A 27,055-nucleotide genomic window follows, 5' to 3' on the forward strand; every position below is an offset into this window, starting at 1 on the left:
CCTATAAACCTTTATGGTTTATACTATTAAGCAAGCATGCAGTATATGATTGGACGAATGTGGATTTGTTTAAATAAACTCAATTTAAAAAGTTTAAAGCTTTCTTTTTTTCATTGTTATTGTTTAGGCAGTATATTAATGACAGAAGCAAATTTTCAACTTCTTTTAAAGAAATTAAGTAGAAACTAATGAATTTATTATCCTACTCAAAACCGTCTACGCTTAAGGTAAGAGCCTTTGCCAGTAGAGTTAAGTTGAGACTCTTTGCCAAGGGAGAGGCGTTGCTCTAAATCGTGAACGGTATTACGAAGAAATGCAATCTCCCTGTTTTTCTCTTCTTGCAGATGTTGAAGCTTCTAAATAAAGCAGAAAGAAATGTGTTACTGCAATTCAGAAATAGTAAGATTAAATACAAGAAACAACAAAACAACAACAAAAACTGCATTTCTGGTTTAAGTAGGTATTTTAAAAGACAGCTTATTTTGAAAGGTTTATAATTTTATTTTTAGAAGCTTATGGGGTAAAACTGGAATAAGGATACCAAAATACGTATTAGTACCATTTGTTCTAGTTCATTCCCTTCTCCCTATATAGCTTGAAGTTATAAACCATAAAAGAGGAGTTGAACAAAAAGAAATCTATTATCTGAGTGCCTAAATAACTTCAGAATAGTAGGTCAGCCCTAGTTCAGAATATATTACAGAATTCCTTAGATGGCCCGAAGAGTCAAAGACTTCTCTGATGTTTTAATTTACTGCTAAGATTTATTACTTTAAATTGAAGATGACTTTTAAAGTTTTATTTATTTTACAGAGAGAGAGAATGAACATGCATGCAGTAGGGAGGGGTAGGGAGAGGGAGAGAGAGAATCTCTCAAGCAGACTCCAGGCTGAGCACATGGCCCAATGCGGGGCTCGATCTCATGTCCCTGAGATCATGACCAGAGCTGAAACCAATAGTCTGGTGCTTAACTGAGCCACCCAGTCACCCTCAAATTGGAAATGACTTTTAAAGATTATTCAAAACCTAAGATCTGATTGTGAGATATATTTTAAGAAAAACTGTTAAGTATATTGTTAGTAACACTAGACAGCTTTTATAGAAACACACTAAGAAACTTTATTTTCTTAAACAGTAGCTACAGAATAAAATCTCACATACCCTTCTGTAGATACTCTGTGGCAAAACAGTAGAATCTGGATATGATTTTGATTTAGTTTGAACTCTTGCTAGTTTGGCATCAAACTGAATCAAGTTTAAAAAGAAAGTTATTGAGAACATTCTAGCTAAACAACTAAAAACAATTATTTCTATAAATATAAGCATAATCCATTATGTTTTTTAACATATAATCTGTAATTTAAGTATATTCTCTGTCTAACACAAGATAGAGAAGTCTTTCTTTAAGAAACAATTTTTAAGAAAGAGCAAAGAACACCCAAACAAGATTAACCTTGCTGCATGTTAAAATTACCTGGAGAGATTTTTATTTTATTTTATTTTATTTTATTTTATTTTATTTTATTTTATTTTATTTATTTTATTTTATTATTTTTTTAAAAGATTTTATTTATTTGACAGAGAGACACAGCGAGAGAGGGAACACAAGCAGGGGGAGGGGGAGAGGGAAAAGCAGGCTTCCTGCCGAGCGGGGAGCCCGATGTGGGGCTTGATCCCAGGACCCTGGGATCATGACCTGAGCCGAAGGCAGATGCTTAACGACTGAGCCACCCAGGTGCCCCACCTGGAGAGATTTTTAAAAGTACCAAATGCCTGGGCAGTACCTTAGAGATTCTGGGATAGAGTCAGCACAAAATTTTTGTTAAGATATTAGGTAGAGAATCTAGATTACCAGGGTTGGGAACCTAGTTAACTTAAAGATGGATAAAAATATTTTCATGTTACCATGGATGTCCTTTTGTAACGAAAACATAGTGTAGTCAACAGTCATGGGGTAAAAACTCATATACTCTGCTGTAAACTCTTTGAGGCTGAGTAGTAGAATTTGGATATAATTTTGTTGATTTAGTTTGAACTCTAACTGGTTTGACATTAACCTGAATCAGGTTTAAAAATTCTCATGGAGAGAGACAGAACACAAACAAGGGCACTAGCAGATAGAGGGAGAAGCAGGCTCCCCACTGAGCAGTGAGCCCGATGGGGGACTCGATTCCAGGACCCTGGGATCATGACCTGAGCCGAAGGCAGACGCTTAACCGACTCAACCACCCAGGTGTTCCACAGAGTCTTTCATTATAATTCTTCCCTTCAGGTTGAGGTCGGTGTATCCTCTTTGTGGTCTAAAAACAAACTCAGTGAGATTGTGTTCTGGTTTAAGGAGGTAAATGGATAGTTACAATGAAGATGAATAACAAAACGTTCTGTATATCAATGTAGACAACAGACTTGGGCCAGACCAGTGACAGGGCCAAATGGCAAACAAAATGCACATTTTCAATAAAGGGATTAGAAGTTGATGGTAAGTCTTGAAACATGTCCGACGGGATCTCAGTTGGCTCCCCGGCCCTTCCCGTCCGTGGGTTGTGGGCACATTGACCAGAGAAAGTAGCAGCAGCCAAATGCCTCTCAAGTCAGCATCAGCCCCCTTTGCTCAAAGGTTATATGGATTTCAGCATTGGACCTCAACAAGCACCCCAGAGATACCAAACTTTCATGAACATGAATAGTAAGCTAACTAAGCTGGTGAATTCTGAGAACACAAGGTAAAGTGGGAGTCAGGCTGGGGAAAAGCAATGGAAGAAAGATGGAAGTGGAGATGGGTAGAATCTAGATAAAAATTTTAAAGAACAAATATACTGTCAAACATCCGTGTCTTTGAGATTCTGACATCTAGTTAAACAACCTCCTGAAAGGGCTTTAGAGCTTAGAACTGGAACTGTAGCCTTTGAGATGCCCTATTTGAAGTCCCTTTAACATTAAAAAAAAAAAAAATCTGGTTTGTCTGCCCATACGGTAACTATTTTCCACACATTTATTAGGGAGCAGCTTGTCTCTTTTTAATAAAGCCGAAGGAATTTCTAATTGGTTTACCAGGGTTCCACAGTTTCTGCTGAGGAGAGAAAAATGTTAAGGATTAGAAACATTCTCTCCACTGCTGGAATGGTAGACCTATGAAGCTTGCATAGACTCAGCTACAAAGTGTGGGGAAATTTTGAGTTACAGGTCTTCAGTCTCAGAGGAAACAGTACCCTCTGTGGAAACCAGGACATTCTGAATGACTGAAGAGTCCCACCTTCAGGCCAAGTGCTGAAAGGCAGGGTAGCTAGTTGTATCAGATGTTTGAGAACTATGTGTGATGGAGAGTGAGCCTCTGTGTGTGTGTGTGTGTGTGTGTGTGTGTGTCAGGGTTTTAACTACTCCTGAAATTTATCTCACTGTGATGAAAAAAAAAACCAACAAAGTCGAGTCTAGACTAAGGGATGCATCTTCAAATTTAGCAGACTCTTACACACTTACCTCTAACTGTAATTTGATTATTTCACTTTGTTTTTCCTTTTCTTGAGTTCTTAACTTTGCATTTAACTCTGAAATTTCCACCTCCTTTTTCTCTATTAGGTCTTTATGCTTTTCTTCATTTGACTCAACTGAACAAAAGTAAATAAAATTAATTCATCTTAATGTTTCAAAAATCTTATAAACTTGTATATCTTTAGCACTTTAAACAATCCACAAGAAAGTAAATTTTATTAATAAAAATATTTTAGAAACCATTTATATACAGGGTAGCTTTTATATATTTTTGACAAGGCCCTACAAAATTCTTGAAACACAAAAATTACCCGTGAAGTACTTTTGAACAAATAAACTGATTTGTATTCTTAAACATCAATTTTATATAATATATATATAATAGAGAGAGAATAAATAGGAGACTTAGTAGTTAAAGAGGGACACAAAGCTTGGGTTCCTAGGTACAGAGGACTCCAAATTACTGGATGATTTTAGAGCTACATCAAACACCCGCTAAACTCTATTCCACATGATTGGGCATCTGTCATATTCACACCACATCTCTATGCTACGTCAAATTTCCTCTTCTCTCAACTTTCCTATTCCTATTAATGACACCATGTCATTCAGGATGGGAGCCTCAAGGGAATCTCCAACTTTAGGGAGAAAAGAGTCAATTCATCCACAAACCCCACCAATAAGGGCTCTCCATCCAAGACCAATTCACTACTTACTTAGTTTCAAGACTTGTTTTTCCTCACTTGGACTCTGTGTCCAGGCTTTCAATCACCAGTCCCTACATCCTATACACTGTTGCCAGGTTAGTCTTCCTAAAGCATACCTCTAAGTATGGCCATCACCTTCTCAAAAACCTTTAATCACTTCCCATTTCTTTTATCCTACAATTCAAGGGGTCAAAGAATCCAGCCCTAGCCACAGTTTTTGGCTTTTCTTTTGCTAACCTTTCCATATGGCACAAAGACAAGGTAGGAGATGGACTATTATTCCCTAAAATGTCCTACGTCTCCCCCTCTATTTGTCTTGGCTTTTATTTTCTCTCTGCTGAGAGACTCTTTTTCCCATCTTCCCCAATGAATCTGAGCCATATTCATTCTTTGGGATCAGGGCCTCGTACTTAACAGTGTTGAAGGACAGAGTTAGTAATTTTGATAAAGTTCAATTTAGAATTTTTTTCCTTTATTGTTTGTGCTTTTTAATTCTTTCTAAGAAGTTGTGGCTAACTCAAGTTCACAAAGATTATCTTCTATGCTTTCTTATAGCAGTTTGTAGATGTAGGTTTATATTCTGACTTACCATTTCTAGTAAATTTTTGCATATATTGTACATAAGTATGAGCCCATACTAAGAAAAGTTTCTATTACTTTCATGAAACCAGTGAACTCTCAACATAAGTTCATGAGACCTGCTTTAGTGAGGGAAGAATATCTCATTACTGAAATAATATTCCGTATGCAGACCATATAAATATCAAAGCTATTAATTATACATTTCACTGTAATCTTACAGTGACAGGACATTAACTGTTTCAGATTAAGTAATGGTAATTACAAAAACCATAAATCCAGTTTAGAAATGTTGTAATTTATATCACATAAATATATAGAAAGGTACAAAACTTAAATTCAAATGCATCAAGGCAATGTTCATTCAAGAAAACTGGCAATTACTGAAAAAAGTTTATACATGCATTTAAATTATTTTATGATGTCTTAGAATTAATTAAGTTAAAAATAAAAAACTTACTTTTTTGCTGCATATCCTGATGAAGTTTCCTTATTTCTATCTTATGTCCCTCCTCTTTGATTTTCATTTCACTCATAAGTTTGGCAATATTATTTTTATATTCCTAAGGATTAAAATATATATTCATTCCTCAATTACATATGTGTACACACACAACCTTCCATTAATTAGAAAGGTGAAATTCTCAAAGTTTATGTTAATTTTTAATAGTAATCATATCTAGAGGGGAAAGATATTGCTTATCACTTGAATAATCAGCTTTGAGAAGGATCAGTTTCTGGTCCAGGGAGAGAGAGACCATCTAGAGAGAACATCTTATCTTTGCTTCCTGAATACTCATCACCAGTCTTTAATATATCATAGATGCTCAAAATATTTTGTTAATTGTTAACGAATAAATGCCATGATAGCATTAAAATATGTCTATTAAAGCCAAAGCTATACTTTAGAGCCAATAGTAAGTTCTGTTTGATAACTGGCAGGCTTAATGTAACATAGGATGAATCCTTTGAATGTGGCCTGAAGTTCTATTTCTGAAAATTATATATACATCCCTAATTCCCAGAAGGAGGTTAAGTACTACCCATGGTAAGGGTTAGCTTTATAAGGAGGAGGCTAGAGAAGGATGAGTTTGGGAGTTGAGAAGTTCTCACCAGGTGCCTGTGATTGGTTTCTTAGGTTGCTGAAGCACAGAAGTGATTATTGTGCTAATGTGTTGGAAGAGAAAGCCCCTAAAGATAAAATTTACAGTTTTTCCAGAGGGATGTTTCTACATAAAGAAACCACTCACAGGCCTAAGATGTAGGCAGGAAAAAGGAAAGCGGCAAGAATAAAAGTAAAAGAGGATACTAAGAAAGGTACATTAATGAAGGCAAGAGGTTCAAGAAAAGCTTCTAAACTAAACATCATAAAAACAGGGACTTGGTTTTTACTTACCATTGTATCCTCAACTCCCTGTATATCTCTGGATAATATTTGCTGACTGAATAAGAGTGCCAACACGAATTATTTAAGTCAAAAGTTCCTAGCCTAGGCCCAGTAAATGGGCTTTTGAAGATCCATTAACTTTCTGAAATTGTATGAAAATTAGACATATATATATATATATATATGCATGTGTACTATTGAGCATTTTTCTCAGAAAGTGCTCACAGCTTTCAACAGATATTCAGTGGTATTGAAGAGGTTAGGTGTCCACAATTAAACATGGAGGTACGTGTGCCGAGATTATATAAGTTCAAGGGGAGATAGTGTGGATACCTACTTGTGCTACTCAACCCGCCTGGCAACTTGTAGGAATGGCCAAACTATCTAACCGTTGGCTGTGATTAAACCTTGGCAGGTGAATATAAAGGCGAATCTCATGAACTGTCACTTTTCACATGCATGTATCTAGATTTCTAGATGGGCAACCACAGAGTGGTTTTCCTAAACTACTCCTGACTCAACTAAGCATTTGCTGCTCTGAGAAACTGCAAGAGACAAGTCTATGTATGTTTTCATTCCCCATTGATTTTGCCACGTGAAGATGCCATCACTGAAGTGGAAAGTGTCCATTAATTTGGAAAGACAGGATTTTCACTCCAGCCTCTAGGCATAAAGGCTATTTTAATATGTGGGCTCGGGCCTGGCTGTACCGCACTAGGTTCTTCTCCCCAACTTTAGCCTATGTCAGCTCTGAGGAATCCAATTCTTTTCTCTTTCTAAGGGGACCAAGTCCCAACAAGTTATTCTTGGTTGCCTTCTTTTCATTTGCCTTCTGGAAACTTTAAATTGTGAGGGGAAAACCCCCATATTGTGTTTTGTTTTTATAAAATTTAAGGATCCTCTGTATACAAGTTACAAAACCTCTTCCAGTCTTATAAATAAGGTCATTGAGTACCTCCTGAGTGTTTTCCTAGAGAGTGGTTCTCCATATGTTTTGGATGTACCTGGACGTTTTGTACTAGAGACTTCTCATTGGATTGAGATTATCTTTAGTTTGCTTTGAACAGCTGCTAATTAAGAACTTCTGAATCTTGGATTATGGTATTTTCTCTTTAATTTCCACCCCTTTGAAAACTCCTAAAGTATCCTAGGCAAAGCAATATTCTATGGTTTGACATTTTAGAAGAGAAAGAAGGCAAACATTTCTCCCCCTTCTCTCTCTGCCCCAATTATACCCTAACTTTTATATATATATATGTATAGTTGAGCTTTAGAGCCAAATAAGGAAAGAGTGGGAAAGAAGAAAAGAAAGGGATAAAAGAAAGGAAAAATAAAGGGTGGGATATATTCCAGAGATATTTAAACTATCTCAAGTGTGGGACCAGATTGAATTTGGAAATGATCCTTCAAGTTGAAGTTCTAAGTTTGATAAAGATCCAATTTGAGTTTTGGAAACCTGAGGTCTGCCAGAGTTTGACATATTGGCTCCTGGGAGATGAGAAAAAAATTATCATAATACACCTCCCAAAGGGCAGTGGGAACTGACATTTACTGAGCACTTTTTATGTTTAGGTACTGTGTTATCTGTTTTATAATTGCTGCCATATGTTGTTCCTATGGAAGAAAAGAAAAAGTAGCAGAGGGTATGGTAGCCTTTGGGAGATAAATAATTGGTGATCCACATAAAAACCTCCTTTCATTTGAATGATGCAATAAAAGTACACAGATTACTCAAGTCAGAAAGATTAATGATTCATTTATTTTATAATAAAAAATGTTTTAAATGCTAATTAATAGAGTATACTCTAGGTTTGCCTGTCTGGCTCAGTCAGTGGAATGTGTGATTCTTGATCTTGGGGTTGTGGGTTTGAGCCCCATGTTGGGTGTAAAGATTACTTAAAAATAAAGTCTTTGAAAAAAATAGAGTATACTCTAGAGTAAAAATTCTATTAACATAATTTAAAAATATGTAAATATGTAGCAAAATAGTTGCATTTCTTTTTGGTGGAAAGAAAAAGTAAGGCAAGTGATATATTAGTGCATTATAGTCTGCAAAGAGACTAGAGTCATTCAAATTGTTATTTCTTTAAAGATTTTTATTCGTTAAAAATTCTGCCACACATATACACATACTTATTTCCTCTCCAAATTTTGGCTGTATTCATTAATGAGAACAACCCCCCTTTTCTTCTAATTTGAGAAGACAAATGGTCTACAGGAATTTGATTGAATATAAAAATATATAAACTCACCTGTTCATGAGCTTTTAACTTCTCTTTCATAAGATCAGCATTTCTTTTTAGTTGTTCATTTTCACCTGTGTAAAAATCACCAGAGGGCATCCTAGTACATAGTACTTTTTAATTAATATGAGAAAATATTTAACATTTCAAGTTTCCATTCATGTATGCTTTCAATACATACATACAGCCTCTATTGCACATGTGGCTCTGTGCATAGCACTGGGAATGTTAAAACAAAGAAAATTATAGCTCTTCAAAGAAGAGCCTAATGGTAAAACAGATGTGGAAGTAGTTACGATGTGCTATGATAATTGCTCGGTAACAGTAGCGTGTCTGAAAGACCATGGGAACCTGTGGAAGAAAATCCTCAATCAGCTTGAAGCCAGGAAAGGATTTACCGAGGAGGAGCCATTGGCAATGAGACTTAAATGATGCGGGTTACTCCATGCTGAAGAGAGGCATTTCACATACAGAAAACTGTACAGAAGCCTTCGGGTTTGAGTGAGGATCGCATGTTTGGGAAAATTACAATTCAAGTACATTATTGTTGGAGTGTAAACGGTGAGGAGGATGTACTAAATAGGTGGAAGTCATATCCTAATAGGAGGTGGATATATTCTATATGAACGACTTTATATTTTATTTTCTAGGTTACGGAGTCAAAGAATTTTGAACAGTGAAGTGAAATGACTAGTTACAGGTTAAAAAAATTATCTGGCAGTGTAAAGGATGAATGGGAGGGTTTTGACCCTAGAGAAATTGGTATCAGTAAAAATAGGTCAAGTAAGAAATAACAGGAGCCTAAATTAGATCAGTGGCAGTAGGACATAAAAGGAAAATGAATATAATTATTTAGATAGTAAGATGGTAAGATTACCAGGAGACTTAGTGACTGAATGGATAGCAGAGGCAAAAAAGAAAGGGGAACCTTTGCTTTGTAGGTTGGGTAATTTGTTTGGGTGATTGAAAAATGTTCATCAGTTTGGGAAAAATTAGAGGAAGATTTTAGGAGTGAAATGATGAGTGTAGGTCTTTACTATGCTAAATTTGATTGCTTGAGATACCCAGGGAATATTTCTTTTTTTTAATAAAGATTTTATTTATTTATTCATAAGAGACAGAGAGAGAAAGAGGCAGAGGGAGAAGCAGGCTCCCCGCTGAGCAGGGAGCATGATTGGGGAGTCAATACCAGGACCCTGGGATCATGACTTGAGCAGAAGGCAGACGCTTAACCATCTGAGCCACCCAGGCGCCCTCCAGGGAATATTTCTGGTAGGCTGAGAAACATTTAGAAGTGGCCAAAGAAGAGTATCCTGTAAGGAGACTGAGAAGTGTCCAGAGATGCAGGAGAGAGTGGTGATAAGAAAAGAGAGGTTAAAGGGGTCATAATCAGTGGCAATAAACGCGATAAAAAGATCAAGCGAAAGCACTTCAAATCTGAAAACTTTGGGAAATGCCCAATTATTTTAAGTTGAAGACTACATGACGATGAGGACTACGTGAAGATGAGGAAATGGATAGTGAGTACAGGCCATTCCTTTGAGGTTTGATTGTAAAAGGAAAGAGTGAGGGCAACTGGAGGGAATAAATCCAAAGTCAAGGAAACACTGTTTTCTTGTTTGTTTAAGAGATGGGAGAGATCTGAGTTGTTTAAATGCTGAAGGAATGGACAGCAGAAAGAGAGAAATAAAAGACAGAGAAGAAGGGACAATTGAAGACGCAATACTCCAGAAGAGAGATAAGAGTTAAACCCAAGTGGAGGAATTAACTTTGGATAGGAAGGATTTTCTTTTTTTTAAGTGAAGGAGGAAGGTAGTAAGGATATGTCCAGGTATGTATATCTTTAGAAAGGGTGCGGTGGGAAGAAGAGGTAGTAGGTTATAAGATTTAGCTAGTTTATGAGATTGTGTTATAGATGATTTCCATATCTGTAGGCTCACGATGTTGGATGAAATAACTTTTATCGTCTATTCCGTCTATGCTTCCATATTGAGAAAGGGGAAATTTAGTTTTAAACTTGAATAAATGGGACTATTTTGATTGCTCATTCAAAGCACCGAAAGAGATTGATAGCTTTGAAGTTTTTGGATAAAAGATTATGGAGAATGTAATTATTAATGATATTTAGGCCATTTTATGTGTGGAATTTTTTAAGTTTGCCTTTTTAGGAGACCCTAGTATTTTCCCAGCATTAAGCGTCTGCCTTCAGCTCAGGTCGTGATCCTGGAATCCCTGGATGGATCGGAATCATCGGAGATCATCGGGCTTCCTGCTCAGTGGGGAGTCTGCTTCTCCCTCTGCTCCTCCCCCCACCTCATGTTCTCTCTCTCCCTCAAATAAATAAAAATCTATAAAAAAGAACGAGGTAGTTTATGTCTGACAGCTTTCATTTTTTTTTCAGTGAAATAGAAAGTAAAATAAGTTCAAAGAGAAAGAAACAGATTTAAAGTTGGTTTGAAGGTGAAAAGTTTGAAAAGCGAGGATAAATGAAGGGTATAATTGAAACTGAGATTTATAAATTAATGTGGGTCTGTAATGTATGATTTTTTACCAGTAACCTTCAGTAACTGTAGTATTATAAGTAAGCAGATGTATGGTTGGATTGATCCATCTTTGAGGATTAGTCTAACTGGTGTTAGAAAAGGTAAGGAAAATAAAACCATTCCCAAAAGAGAAGATAAATGATATTCTAAGCTAGATATCTAAGCTAAAAAGGGAGGAAGGTTTTATCCTACAGAAACATTATTGAGAGCATAGTTATATTTACTTAATGTATTTTCATGTAAAACTTAAACAATGAAATGAAATGTATTAAAATATGGTTTTGCATCTTTAATTTGCCCTACTGTTTCAGACCTACCATAGTCAACATCTTTTTATATATAACCAAAAGCCATCTCCTGACACCAGATGATGAAGAAGGAGCAGTGCTTGACAGGTTCTCTACTCATTCTTGTTAACTTCTAGGTGTTTTAAGGGAAAGCAGATATTTGTTTTTGTTTGTTTTATTTTTGTTTTGTTTTGTTTTGTTTTGTTTTTGTCACAGTAATTAAGGGCTGGGAGCTGCCTAAAAAACTTTGTGCTAACTAGGCAACTAATACCTCATGTATCTATTAGAAATGCTGTAGCATTCATTACTGAAAGATGAAAGAAAAGGTATTTGATGTTTTCTAATTTATAAAAGTATACTTGCTTGTCTTAGTAAGTGAAGCATCTGTAAAGGGAAGCTAATCATCTCTACACACCTTCCCTGACCACTTATTTCACCGAAGTTATCAATGTTAGCAACCTGATCTGTATTTCTTCCCTACTTTTCTCCCAGCTTATATAATTATTTATAAACATATCACACATTTGTACTGGTTTTATTTATTTTTACCAATATAAAATTATACTATATATATTACTTTGCAAAAAACATTTCCTAAAAATGGACATTCCTTCAAGTCTGCAATTTTTATGCATATATCTACATACATTTTTATAATTTTAAATAAATAGGATCATATCAAACACTCTGAGCTACTTTTAGGACACTCTTCCCTTCTCTTTCTTTCATTTTCTTTCTGCCTTCTTCCTCTCCCTCTTTTTTTCTCCTTCTTTCTCCTACTCCCACACCCCTGGTGTAATTGTGTTTCCTTATCAGCTTTTCCCCTTGCACTTAACCTCTGGATCATACATATGCATACACATACACATTTCCATAATTTTATTCATATCTTTTACCCATTTAAAAATTCTTTTTTATCCCTGCTGGTCAATTTATAGAGCTTGTTGTATATTGTAGATATAAATTATATAGGGGAAGGAAAAGAAAAATAAAATAAGATGAAAACAGAGACGGAGGCAAACCATAAGAGACTCTCAACTGAAGGGTTGCTGGAGGGGAGGTGGGGGGTGAGGCAATTGGGAGATGGGCAATAGGGGGGCACTTGATGTAATGAGCACTAGGTGTTATATGCAACTGATGAATCCCTAAATTCTATCCCTGAAACTAATAATATACTATATGTTATCTAAGTTGAATTTAAATAAAAAATAAAAAAAAACTACACTGGTACTTGAAAACACTTTTTTGAATAAATTACTTGTTTTTTTCTTACTTTTGTGTGACAAAATAACATGTAAGTTGTTTTATTTTTGTTTCTCCCTTTTTTTTAAAAAAAGATTTACTTATTTTAGAGAGAGAGAGAGATAGCAGAGGGGAGGGGCAGAGGGAGAAGTCAAGAGAAGCTCAAGCAGACTGCATGCTCTGTACAGAGCCCGATGGCGGGCTTGATCTCAAGACCATGAGATCATGACCTGAGCTGAAACCAAGAGTTGGAGGCTTAACTGACTATGCCACCCAGGCACCTCTGTTGTGTACTTTTATTGTATTGTTATTAAGAAAGTTTGGTCTTTTTTTTTTCTCTTTATATAGTATCTGAGGTTTTCAGATTGGTTAAGAGGACACCCCACGGCTCCAGGTTGTATCCTGCATACAGCTAATGTTATATCCTGAATTTTCTTTTAACTTTTTATTGTTCTTTTTTACACCGCAGCTTTATCCATCTGGAATTTATTTTTAATGTGGTGGGAAAGAGTCCAACTTTCTTTTCTTCCAGATGGAAAGCTAGTTGTGCTAGTACCATATGTTAAAATGCCATTCTTTTTCCAATAAATTGAAATATTTCTTGTGTCATATATTACACTGACAAATATTGGGGCCTGTTTCTAGAATCTAGTTCTCTATTCTTTCTGGGGATGTCTTTTTCAGTTTTTATGCCAATACCATATTGATTTCATTACAGCAGTTTTGGGGCATGTTGTTACCTGGTAACAAAACTCTCCCTCCTCCACATTCTTCTTATTTTTCAGTTTTCTTATTTGTTTCTTCTGTCAAATGAGCTTTAAGATTATTTTATACAATCTCTCCCATCCCCAATTGAGAATTTTAATTAAAATGGCACTAAATGTGTATATTAACTTGAGGACAACTGACATTTTAATGATAAGAAATCTTCCCTCTTCCAGAAAAACTGATCAACCCATCTAAATGTTAAACTACTTGCATCTTATCTGACTTAGGCACGTCTATGATTTTGCTAAATAGAACCACAGAACTCATCTGTGACCTAAAGCCCCCTACTGAAGATGTAGCTAACTTCCTTAATACTTTATATTACATTTCAGTTGGCTCTATGTTGGCTTTCATTTGTAGTACAAGCAACATATGATTATCGTTGGCACTGTTGTTTTTTCATCATCCTACCAGAGTGAGATAGCACAAGCTGGGTGAAGGACAGAGGGAGAAGCAGGCTCTCCACTGAGCAGGGAGCCCGATATGGGACTCGATCCCGGGACACTGGGATCATGACCTGAGCCGAAGGCAGACACTTAACCAACTGAGCCACCCAGGTGCCCCTACGTTAGATTTCCAAACACAGGTTCCCACTCTGGCCACTTCTTTAAGGTGTAAGGCTGCTCTGGCTGGAGTATCTATAAATTCCAACAGCATTTTGCATCATTGTAGAGTCTGCCTGGTCCTGATATTTGACAAATAATCTTTCTCTGGCCTAGGCAAAATTCATTTTATTCTCTTGGACTCCAATAATTTTGTGATATATTTTTCTAAAATTAGTTATTCTCCTTTGGTATTGAACTGGGAGGTCCTTAAGTGTACACTGTCTTTGTATTCATTATACAATTACAGTGAGTTGGCTTTTTAAAAAATATCATTGATGATTGGATTGCATAGCTTTGTAATAATTTCATTCCATAATGAGCTAGATAGTTTTACATTAAGTTTCCTTACATGGTTGCCTGAATAAAGGCTGTGTTGATTTAAACTGGAACTGTCCTCCAGCAGCATTTACTCAGATCCTGGAAAAGTTTTTGTCTTTTAATTAACTGAATGTTTTTATTTTATTATTTTTAATTGGAAATTAATAGTTATATAACTGCATTGTTCTTTGTCTTATTTTGTTTTGCCTTGGTTTCTAGAAGATTTAGAGTTAACTTTTGTGCTATATTGAAGCAACTACCTCTAGATTAGGCTTCTGATCCAAGTATTTTCCTAACTCTCTTCTTATTCATTGGCAGGGCTAGCGCTATGGGTGTGTGATCTGTGCAGCTGCATGGGACCCTGCACTCAGAAGGGTGCTGTCCTTGCTTCTGCCTTCAATGTCTGCACATTCTTGATAATTCTGTCTTTGAACTTCTTACTAATTTTGTCTTTGCACTTACATTTTTAAGTAAATTCCAGTTGGACAATGCAGCATGCATGCGAGCAGAGAAAGTAAGAGCCATAACTATGTCCACTCCTCCTTGCCACTATATTCATACACCTCATTTGCAATGCCCCATGAGCACAGAATTCTAGTGGACTTAGGATGCCTGGGAGCTCAGCAAAACTCAAAGGTACAAGTACAAGATGAACATGTTCCATTTACAACTAGGTAAGCAAGGGTCCTTATTTTCTTTTGAACTAGAACTTGCTTCAAATTCAGAAAGAAAGAAATAGCATTCTAAGAAACATGAATGACCATGCAACTCTATCATATCCTTTCTCAATTCTGTTATTTCCCTCTCTTAAACATCTAATTATGTTAAAGAGGATGACATAAAAGGAAAGAGAAGGATAGGAAAATTCACAGTTTCTTTTCCTCTTAGTCCTTCTTTGTTCATCAGGAAGTGAAGGTAGAGAGTATTGGTAGAATGTGCAGGTATCAAGAAGTAAAATGAATAATAAATGGTTTAGGTAGTTTTGTGCAGCATTTTCACTATTGTGGCAAGAATGAAACAGATATGCATGTACAAGCTATGAAGTATTAATTGGGTACTTTTGTGTATTGTGTATCTTTGAATTCAAAACTGGCTTGTACAATATAAAGATGAATGTTTATGTTCCTAACTAAAATGTTTATGTTCCTAACATATTTATGTTCCTAACTAAAAATTTTTATTCTTTTTTACTTAAAGAAACATTAACAAAAGTATAAAACCCTGGCAAATTGAGAGAGACCACAGAAGAAAGAAAAAAGCTCTATATTTTAGAATTTAATGTTACTTTTCCCTACCTTTGGCACATTGGGCCCCACATTTTCATTTTTGTGTGGGGCCCTGCAAATTATGTAGTTAGCCTTGTTTATGGGTTTTGTTCTTAGCTTTCTTTTAATGTGCCTTTAGTAAATTTCTTTTGGGCAGAGGCAATTTTTAAATAATGAAGATTCTGAAGTATATACTCATAGCAGATCATTTCTCCATATGGGGAATGTGCTTATATGAATGTAGCATTTTTCCAAGGATATTATAGAAGCTAACATGTTAAGTTATTGTATGCTGAAAGAAGTATTTCTACATTTTTCAAACTACTTTTATTATTTATTTATTTATTTATTTTAAAGATCTTATTTATTTGACAGAGAGAGACACAGTGAGAGAGGGAACGCAAGCAGGGGGAGTGGGAGAGGGAGAAGCAGGCTTCCCGCTGAGCAGGGAGCCCAATGCGGGGCTCGATCCCAGGACCCTGGGGATCATGACCTGAGCTGAAGGCAGATGCTTAATGACTGAGCCACCCAGGCACCCCTCAAACTACTTTTAAATTGAGCAATGCTGTTTTCTTTAGGAGTAAACTAATCATTGATTAGCTTACTTTCTTAGATAATTCTTTTATAGAATACACTCAACCATGTGCTATTGTCCTTTTAAAAACATTCTAATCAGTGATCAATTTTGATTATCATTTTGCTTACTATGATTGATTGATTTTGTAAAGTAAAGTTGTACTATACATAACAGTGTCCTTCTGGAAACCTACCCTGATAGAGTATAAGGGCCTAAATAAATTCAAGTTACTCAGGTTTAGTTCAGACAGGGAAAAAAAGCAATATTAAATTGCAAGAAATTATCTAGAGATAATTGGCAAAAAGAAGCTTGAATTCTACTGATTTTAGAAGTGCTCTGTGTTTGCAGCTGATTTCATGTGTCTCTCTTCTCCATGACACCCTGCCCATGTGTTTGAATTCTTAAATTCCCGAGTCCTCTTCTAATGAACAAAAATCTCTGAATCTTGTTTTCTTTGCCCTGGTAGTAACTAACCATAAGTTAGATGTCAGAATGACACTATCTTTCATACAATGAATTATGGGGGTTCTCCTAAACTAGCATGTAAGATAATATACAGTAATATAATATAGGAAAAATCCCTATCATTTGATATATTGTGATGAATCATACTCTATTTCTAAAGACCCATGTCCATGCTCTAAACTCCAAACATACATTACTTCAAAGACAGGCAATTATGTCTGTGAAAAGATTGTATCCTTGACTATTGGTCAATATTTGGTATCTTTTTTACAAAAAATAATTATAATTCAGTAATGAATATATTAAACATTACCTTTCTGGGGCTTCAAAATAACTTTAATTTCTGGTAGATGTTTTATTTGAACAAATCCTGGGAACAGTTAAATACCATTTACCATTTGAATCCTAGAATAAGAGAACTCTAAGGATTATGAACACCCACAATTTAGGTGTATTTAGTCACAGAGAAGGGAAAAGTTGTTTTGAACCATCAGCATTGAGATGGGAAAATGAAAGCCCAAACCAGGTGTGGGATGGGATTCAAATGTAAAAAAAGTGAGCAGACTGCTAGAGCCAAGAAAAGTGAAAATCTATGGGACATAAGGGGATCAGAAGTCTGCAGGACTCAGCCAAAAGAAAAGGCATTGGAGATGGTGTTGTTTCCCATTTATTACCCTCCTTGATCTCCGGAACAGCTTTTAGTGGTGTATTGCCAGGAAAATGAATCCTTTCTGTACTGCAGATGCTGTTTGACAGTGTAAACGTGAAGTCTGCTAATATAATTTTTATATTTGTTTAATCAACCCTTGAAAAAATATTTTAAGGTAAAACAATGGGGTGGGGAGTAAGAACTAATGGTAATTCTTAAGGATAAATCTCAATTAGAACATTATAAAGACAGGGCTGTCTGGGTAGCTCAGTTGGTTAAGCAACTGCCTTCCTCAGGTCGTGATCCCAGGTTCCTGGGATTGAGTCCCACATCAGGCTCCCCGCTCAGTGGGGAGTCTGCTTCTTCCTCTCCCTCTGCCTCTCCCCCTGCTTGTGCACTCTCTCCCTCTCTCAAGTGAATAAATAAAATCTTAAAAAAAAGAACATTATAAAGACAATAAGGAATAATATGCCAAAGCAAATAAATGGTGTGTAAGATCATTATTATGCTTCCCTTCCATATATAAAGTACTTTCTTTATCATAAAAATAGAGGACTAAAATGAAAAATTCTTAATTGATGTGAGTCTTATATTGGGAGGGACTTTGAAGGCAATTTCATCTAATCTCCAATATAGTAGAGGAAAATCCCATAAACACTGCACTGTAGCTAAATCAGAACAGGACAAAACACTTTGTTGCTTTGTCCATTTTGTTAATGAACAGGCACATTGGGTTAGCATGACTAGCAAAAATAAGGTAAGCTGAAGATGTTGGCTTCATTTATACAAACATAGCCTCATTTATGATAAAAAATTAAATAGCAAACTATCACTGCAGTTTGAATAGTATCTTCATCATATAACTACCAGTAAATGACTACCCTTCAAAACTGAATCACAGTCTTTAAAGACCAAAAGTACTCCCAAGAATAAATATATTTCTAAACTTTTGAAAATAATAAAGACAATTATTATGATTGATTATAAAACATCCCTGATGTCCCTGTCAGAATAAGACTGAATTGTCCTGTTCATCGTGGTATTTCTTATTTCATAATAATTTAGGAAAGTATGATTTGGTAATAAGGAGTTTTGCCATTAGCTGATGAATTTAACAAGACCAGATTAAAAGAAATTTACTGTCAGTGATGTAAAAACTCTATTTTTAAAGGTACTCAAATATAACATATTTTTAAAGATTTTTTTTTCTAACTTACCTTTCAAATCATGTTGAGATTCAATGGTCTGTTGTAGCCCTTTTATCATATTATGAAGAGTAGCACATTCTAAAATATGAAAGATATATTTATCTGAAAATTATTTGCTTCCTTTTTGGAACTATTGTCTCAAAGTTGAAAGACTTAAAATAAAATACTTAATTGACAATTATGAGATCTTAATAAAGCAACCAGCTATCTCGAAGTAAATAATATAATAAGTACCTTTTAATTACCCTTCAAGTCAAACGCATTCTGGGATTTGGTCATGAGCTTTCCATGCACAATAAATACAGCATTGGAGGGATCCCCAGCTCCATGTGCTTTAGGAATATTTGTTCTAGAGGGAAGGTATACTTGGACATGTCTGGGGGCCTTCACTGCAAGCATTTATGCCCTGTCATGTGAATATAAGCTTTCAATATACTCTTGGTTATAACTAGTAATAGCTAAACCTTTGGTGGGTAGCAATAGAGATGGAAACTTCTGTAATTCAAACAGTCCACTTGGCTGTAAGTTCCAGATATCAGTTTTGTTCACCATTTCTCCCTAGTATTTAGAGAAGTCGTGGTCCATACCAGGCACTCCATAAATATTTTTTGAGTGATTGATCGATAGACAGGCAATATTATAGTAAACTGAAGCAAGAAAGGGGTAAGTGGAAAAGCTCTGGCCTGAAAAGAACATGTTATATTGTTATTCTAAGTGCTTTGCAAATACTGAATAAGTTAGCCCTCCTAACCGTATGAGGTGGGTCCTAGTAGTTGCCTCATTTTACATGTGAGGAAATGGACACACAGAAGTTTAGTAAATTGCCCAAGGTCACACTTATAACTAGTAAGTGGTAGAGCTACAACCTGAACCCCACCAGTCCAGCAATAAAGCCTATGACTTAACTACCTTACTACCATAAAGAAGACTAGCTCAGGAGTGTCTTCTAGAGTAATAAGAGTAGGTTGGAGGTCCCGGAAAGAGGGCAGAGTCAGAGAAAGACTCTTTTTGATAGTTATTGCTATTTCATTTTCACTAGAAGTTTCGGGGGCACAGGCTGCATTAGTTTAAGTTTACAATTACACTAGCTAAATATATAGTGATGAAAAGCCCACAAAAGAATAACTTAATATCTTTAAAATATTAAAACTTTAAAGTCGGAGGGGGAGAGGAACCATGAGAGACGACGGACTCTGAAAAACAAACTGAGGGTTCTAGAGGGGAGGGGGGTGGGGGATGGGTTAGCCTGGTGATGGGTATTAAGGAGGGCACGTTCTGCGTGGAGCACTGGGTGTTATGCACAAACAATGAATCATGGAACACTATATCAAGAACTAATGATGTATGGTGATTAACATAACAATAAAAAATTAAAAAAAACTTTAAAGTTTAAGGACAATTTCAACTTTTTTTTTTTTTTTTAGTAGGACAATTTCACCTTTATGTGCTTGGCTTAACAACTAATAAATATTGAGTCTTACTCTCTTTCATTCAGTTTTAGAGAACCAAGATGGATATTCAGATGGATATGTACTAATATGGCATACTGACTGGCTTCCATTCTAGTTGGGCATCTGTTTTGATGGTTAAATATTAAATACCATATTTGTATCTGATAATAAAAAGATATCTAGGTATAATAATAATAATACCATTTATTGTGTGTTCATTCTGCCAGGCATTATGTTAAGTGCATTATAAACATTACCCCAATTAGTATTCACAATGATACTGAGAGGTTGGTATTATTGGCCTGATTTTACAAAGGGAGACAGTCATCCATAGAGGTTTGGTTACTTGCCCAGGATTCCAGAGTTAGTAAATGGAAGGTATGGACTCAAACATAGGTTTTCCCCATTTCAAATCCTACGGTTAATCTTCTATTCAATACTTCGTCAGGAATTATAGGATATGCTGATGAAACCATGAAACTTGGAGTCTGAGGGACTAGAGTAGAGTTTCCTTTTTCACTCTCTAGCTATGACACCCTATTTGAATTTTATATTCTCCATCTGCAAAATACAAGTATGGGTAATACCCATCCTCCCTCACATATAAAACTATTCTCATATATATGACTGTTCTGACAACCAAATGAGAAAACAATACTTTCTAAATTTACTTACACATATTCAAGATTGTTATTGTTTTTTATTTCTCTCCTCTGCCTCTCAGCAATTTGTTTATATCTCTTCTCTCCATTTCTCACATTTCATTTTAGTTATTTGTGGCTTCTCCCACTAGATGGTGAACTCTTTCAGGTAAAGATCATATCTTATTAATTTTGATATTTCTTGCACCTAACATGGTGACTATTTCATAGGTGTTCGATAGTATTTTTATTTATTGACTAAAGGAAAGAACCAATATTGTGAGGGGAGAATGCAAAACTCTGTCTTTCAATTAGAGGTCCTGAACTGAGTCTCCATGTACTTTCTTCAACAAATGAAAGTATTTTGTAGAAGTTAAAAGCTTTATGCAGATATCAGGTTCTACTATTGTGGTTTTTCACTCCTCCGCGTATCCCCTCTACCATTCCTCCCATCCGCTCAAAGTGTCCACCATCCTCCATTTTTTTCTCTTTTGGTATTTCCCAGTAATGGAATGATGGTTAAATCACATTTGACATTGCCTACTGCATATGTTGCTATGTCAGTTGCTACAATTAGAAAATTAAGGGAGTGCCTGGGTGGCTCAGTTGGTTGGGCGACTGCCTTCGGCTCGGGTCATGATCCTGGAGTCCCGGGATCGAGTCCCGCATCGGGCTCCCTGCTCGGCAGGGAGTCTGCTTCTCCCTCTGACCCTCTTCCCTCTCGTGCTATCTCTCATACTCTCTTTCTCAAATAAATAAATAAAATCCTTAAAAAAAAAGAAAAGTAAAAAGAAAATTAAGGGAGTGCCTTGCTGGCTCAGTTGGTGGAGCATGCGACTCTTGATCTCAGGGTCGTGAGTTCGAGCCCCAGATTGGATGTAGAGTTTCCTTTAAAAAGAAAAAAAAGTTCAAAAACTTTACTAATAGCTGACGGTTGGCCGGAACCTTACTGATCACATAAAGTGCATTAACACATATTTTGTGTTATGTATTATAGCCTTATTATTACAATAAAATAAGGCTAGGGAAAAGAAAATGCTACTAGGAAAATCACAAGGAAGAGAAAATACCTTTCCAGTATTGCACTGTATTTATGAAAAAGCATGCACATATAAGTGGATTCATGCAGTTCAAACCTGTGTTGTTCAAGGGCCAACTATAATCAGCAAATTGAAAACAGAGCCCTGAAACTGAAAGTATACTGATTTTTTTTAAAAAATGTGTATTTTCAAAAATGAACACGAGGTGGCTCTCTCAACACTTCTTCTTTTCCCAAAGGAAACTGGCTCAATAAAAAAATTGTTCATAAGGTGGAATACCATTCATTATTTTAGAATAATGGCTTTTAATTCTCTTTGCATACCTTTACCCACATCATTTCTGTTGGATTTTACAATTAATACTATCCTATCCAATTCTTCTAAAAGTTAGAGTTCAGAATATTAAGCTACTTCTTATACTGTATAATTGAGTAAATAAATGGTTATTTTGAGCTCAAATTTAGGCTCTACCATTAACTAGCAATTTGAACATTAACATCTACTTCACAAAGCACTTGGAAATGTTGAATACAATTCTGTATGAAAAGGATTTTTTTTTTTTTTTTTTTTTTAGCACTTGGCCCTCAATACTAATATTGCTATCATCTTGAACTGGCACAGAAATTCTTTATCTGGTATCAAATGTAGAAAATACAATATCATGGTCTCGTTCTTTATTGTTTAAGAAAGCCAATCATATACGTAGTTTGTTCTTCCTAACTGAACTAGTACACACTTGGCTCTATAAGCTGTTATTCCCACTAGTTCTTTTACTTCGGCTGTGTGTTATCCAGTGAAAAGGCCATTAGATTAAGAATAAGTAGAACTGGATTTTTAAAAAGTGTTTATTTTTTCAAATAATAAATACACATGAAACACAATAATATAGTGAAAAATGATTATCTCTCTAATCTCTGCCCCCAGACTAATCAGTTTCCCTTCCCCCAAAGCAAGCACTGTTACCAGGAGGCTGATGCTGTTTATCTTTCCAGAGATACACAAATGCATAAGGGAGAGGGTGTTCTGTGTGCACAAAGATATTTTTATAAAAATGATAGCATGCTGTTGTGAACATTGTTGCTTTCATTTACCGTATCTTGGAGATTATTCTATGTCATATAGAGAGCTACTTTATTCTTTTTATCAGCTGCTTAGTATTTCATTAAATAAATATGCCATAATTTATTTAATCAGATGAATGTCACATTTGAAAAGGTCTTCTCTGTCTAAAAAACAAACACACAAAACCCCCACAAAAACCCATATTCTCTTCTATTTTTTTCTGTGGTTTCATTTTTTTCTCACCTTTAACTTTATATTTTAGTATGGTTTTATACTAAATACATATCCTGAAAAACCAGGAAGGTATTATAGAGAATTGCCCAATATCCTATGCCCCGTTTCCCCTATTAACATCTAACATTAGTATGGTATGTCTGTAATAATTAATGAACCAATGTTGATACATTATTAACTAGAATCTATGCTTTATTCAGGTTTTCTTGGTTTTTACCTTATGTTCTTTTTCTATTCCAGGATCCCATTCACAATACCACATTACATTTACTCATCGTGTCCACTTGGGTGTGATAGTTTCTCAGAGTTTTCTTGTTTTTGATGACCTTGACAGTTTTGCAGAGTGCTGGTCAGGTATTTTGTGGAATGTTCCTTTACGGGGATTTGTGTGATGCTTACCTCATGATTAGATGGGGTTATGGGTTTTTTGGGGGAAGATCACAGAGGTGAAGTGCCATTTTCATCACACCATATCAAGGGTACATACTATCAATGTGGCATCAAGTTGACCTTGATCGTTTGCCCTAAGTGACACATGTCAGGTTTCTCCACTGTATAGTTACTCTCCACCACCCTGTTTTCCATACTGTATATTTCACACAGTGAAGAAAGTCACTCTACACAACCCACACTTCATGAGTGGGGCATTCTGATTTGCCTCTTTGAGGGAACACCACTTACATAAGTTATCAGGAATTCTGCAGAAAAGATGTCTCTTCTCCCTTATTTATTTATCTATTCTTATCAGTATGGGCTCATAGATATTTATTATATACTTTGGGTTACAACCCAATATTACTTTATTTAGTTTGTTGGCCAAATTGTCTCAGCTTTGCCATTGAGAACTCTTTCAGTTGGCTCTTGTATCCCTTTGACATACCCCCATCATTGTGGAGTGTTTTATCTTTTTGAGCATTTTCCTGCTTTCTGGTACTGCAAGACGCTTCAGGCTCATCTTAATATATTTCCTGCCTCGGTCCTAGAATCAGCCATTCTCTAAGGAGCCCTGGTTCCTTTTATTGTAAAATAGTATTGGAAACCAAGATCTGGGTTCTTGTTGCTACTGCGGCTGTTGCTGTTTTTAGGCCCTCTTAGTTAACATAGCAAGGGAATATCTGTGTATGTGTTTTGTTGCCGTTGTTGCTGTTTTCCCCTCCAGAAACAGGGCACCTTACTGGTGAGGAGTGTTGGTCGGGGAACAGTGTGGCTGGGATGAACAGGATCAGTGCCCAGCCTGGGGACACCCCTGAACAGCAAGCATTCCTCCATGCAAATTTAGAGAAAACTCCATCATGGATGACCCCCTCTACCCCAATAGCACTGTGACCCCCAAGCAACAGGGGCACCTAAGGCACAGCTAGGCCCAAGGACAGCAGGGTTTCAGTGTCAGGCACAAGAACACTGTCAGGACACCCTGGGAACATCTCAAAGTTCCAGGTAAACTTGAGGGAATTCAGGCTCTCTTGACTTCTCCAGATGCCCTGAACTGGTTGCACAGGGAAGCCAAGCACTACCAGGCTTTGGGACTGGAGGTGCAGCTGAAGCTCATTTATCTGTGTGTCGTCCCAGACCATTGTGTCTCAAAGCAAGGAGACGTTCTCAAAAGCAGCACCTTGCCCTGCAAAGAACCCAGGCTCTCAGGCTCCCCGCAGGCCAGCAGGTGGGCAGAGGAGGGTAGAGCAAAAGCGGGGCCACAGCTGGGAGGGTAGCTGGCTGCTGGGAGTTGAGAGGTATATGTGGACTGGCTGTCCCGGAAGTGAGGGGGGAGCTTTGGACTAGAACAGCCCATTTTTGGCACGAAAATTTTTGACCCATCTGAAATTTCTTTTGGTGTAACTGTGAGGTAGGAATTCAACTGTTATTTTTCCCATGGTTTTGAAGGCCTGGATTGAGCCTTGGATTTGCCATTTCTTACTTTAGCAGCCTCAGACAGATTAACTTCTTTCATCCTTTGTTTCTTCATTACTGAGGTGGCTTAGTAATACCAACCCTATCTGTCTATCAGGGCTCTAGTAAGGATAAAATGAAATGATAGCCCAGAAAGTTCTATGTGAATTTAAAATGTTCTACAAATGTATGGTATAATATTAATTACTGTTGTACCAAAAAATACTTTCATTAGAATTAGTATTTCTTCAGGCAGCAAAGAACTAACCTTCTTTAATTGAGACCTCCTTTGTTTGCATTACTTTTAACAAATAGTTAGTTTTTTCCAACTGCATATCCAGTATATTATTCTTCCCACTGGTTTCTATCATTTTCTGTAGAAGAAATAATATATATTATTACCAAAGCAATGCTACTATTTCGATTTTTTTTTTTTTTTTTTTACCTAATGACATGAAGACTAATGAAAATACAGACCACTTAATACTGAAAATTCTAATAATTAATTCTGGGATATATTTTATGTAAGTCAACTTCCTAATTTATTTTTAATTTTAAAAAGTAACATGGGAAAAATTAAAAGATTAACAGTTATAAAGAGTTATGAAATTCAAAATATGACCTAACTTGAATCCCCTTCTTTCCAACTATCCAACCCTCAGTCCTATGGTTAAAAATTCCTTATATATATTTCCAAGATATTTTATGACTATACAACTATAGGAAAGGATTATATTATACTCTGTTTTGCACCTTGGATGTTCCACTTGAATGTTATCTTGGAGATTACGTCATATAAGCACATATAGATCTACTTCATTCTTTTAAAGACTTCCATTGAGTTTCATTTATGAGTACACTGTAACTTATTTACTTATGTATTATTTATTTTAAGATTTTATTTATTTATTTGAAAGAGAGAGACGGAGCACGCGCCCTCACGAGAGAGAGAGAGAGAGAGAGAGAGAGAGCATGAGCAGGGGAAGAGGAGAAGGAGGGAGCAGGAAGCCTGAGACACAGGGCTCGATCCCAGGACCTCGAGATTATGACCCCAGCCAAAGACAGTGGCTTAACCAACTGAGCCACCCACGTGTCCCTGTAATTTATTTAACTAGTCTCCCTTTTGAGAATTTGTGTTGTTTCCAGTTTTTTGCTATTACAAACAATGAATAAACATACCGTTTTGGTATCTTTGTGCCTAGTATAATAGCTGCCATATATCCTAGGAACAGCTTCAGAAATCTTCAATTCATTGTATCATCTATATCTCTACCCACTTCCCTATTCTCTCTGCTTCTGAATTTATCTCAAAGCAACTCCATAAATCTCACCATCTGTATGTATCTCTAAGAGATAAAATTCTTAATATAATCACAATACCATTATCGCATAAAAATTAATATTTCTTATTTAAAATATTTAAGGATAGGATAGATATATCTGAATAATCTCCAAAAACTTTGCACCAATTCCTCTCCCACCAACAGCGCTTCTTATTTCTTTCTCTATTCTCTCTTATTTTGGTAAGAGTCACTTGGTTAAGAAAACTCAAGTTCATTGTTTTAAAAAAGTTGATAATGTTACCTCAAAATACCCATCATCATGATATTTTTTTATTATGGCCATCCTATCCTGTGCAGAGGAAAAGAAGGAATAGGAAAGAATGATAAGGAGAGAAAATAGAGGTAAGTATTATTCCCCTTCCCACCTTTGCTTCAGAAGCCCACTCCCCAAATCTTTCATTTATCTACCTACATCTTCTCAACAGCTATTCCTATTCTTCTCCAGGGCAGACGAGGGGGAAAACACCTAATATATGCTTGTGGGTTTGGTCTATCATGTGATTTGTCCAGAGTTAGAGGGGTGGCGGGGGACGGGGGAGGGGGGAAGACTTCAAAGGGATCTGTTTTTAGGCAAAAGAGAAGGAAAAGGGACAGAATAGGAAAAAGTAAAAAAAAAATATCAGTTAGTCATAATGGTAAGACATTGTGCATTGAATCTATTTCAATTTTTACTAAAACATTCCTGGGTTTATGGACATTTTGAACACTTAAGTATGTATTTTCCCTTTAACTTTAGCCAAAGTATATCAACTGTTTCCTTGTACCAGAAACATTTTGATATATTAATACAAATGATCCAAAATGAAATATATTTGAAATATGGATTTTAAAAATGAGACAGGGCTTAGCAAAATATATTTCCATTATCTTTACCTTGTTTATTTTTTGTTACGTTTTTCTTTTTTCCCAGCTCCTCCCACTGACAAAATCTGTTTCACTTTTCCTTTTATACTACAACTGTTTTATATCTTTACATACCTTTTCTATCTGTGAGAAGTCATTTATAAGTTTGTCAAGATTCACACTGCTGATATTTTTCATACATTCTTCGCTGCTTTGATTCAT

At 36.0% G+C, this 27,055-nt stretch overlaps 1 protein-coding gene across 1 annotated transcript; it reads right to left on the reverse strand.

The window, feature by feature from the left end:
• Positions 1-206: 206 nt before the first annotated feature.
• On the reverse strand, positions 207-27,055 carry CCDC152 (coiled-coil domain containing 152). The gene is made up of 8 exons (XM_028097940.2): positions 26,969-27,055; positions 24,916-25,021; positions 18,342-18,410; positions 8,415-8,479; positions 5,236-5,338; positions 3,478-3,605; positions 1,162-1,245; positions 207-356 (listed from the first exon to the last, which is right to left on the reverse strand). Exons 1-8 carry the CDS (start codon positions 27,053-27,055, stop codon positions 207-209), a joined length of 792 nt encoding a protein of 263 aa, XP_027953741.1.

Source organism: Eumetopias jubatus, unplaced genomic scaffold, assembly GCF_037043125.1.
Source record: "Eumetopias jubatus isolate StellerSeaLion01/CBP00866 unplaced genomic scaffold, mEumJub1_p1.0 scaffold_5, whole genome shotgun sequence".
In the NCBI taxonomy this organism is placed as follows: Eukaryota; Metazoa; Chordata; class Mammalia; order Carnivora; family Otariidae; genus Eumetopias; species Eumetopias jubatus.

Coding starts and splice junctions, on each gene's coding strand:
- CCDC152 (XM_028097940.2), bottom strand. CDS start 27,055: ATGAATCAAAGCAGCGAAGAATGTATGAAAAATATCAGCAGTGTGAAT. Junction 18,411..24,915: donor GGAGGTCTCAATTAAAGAAG/GTTAGTTCTTTG, acceptor TTCATATTTTAG/AATGTGCTACTCTTCATAAT. Junction 1,246..3,477: donor TAATCAAATTACAGTTAGAG/GTAAGTGTGTAA, acceptor AACTTGATTCAG/TTTGATGCCAAACTAGCAAG.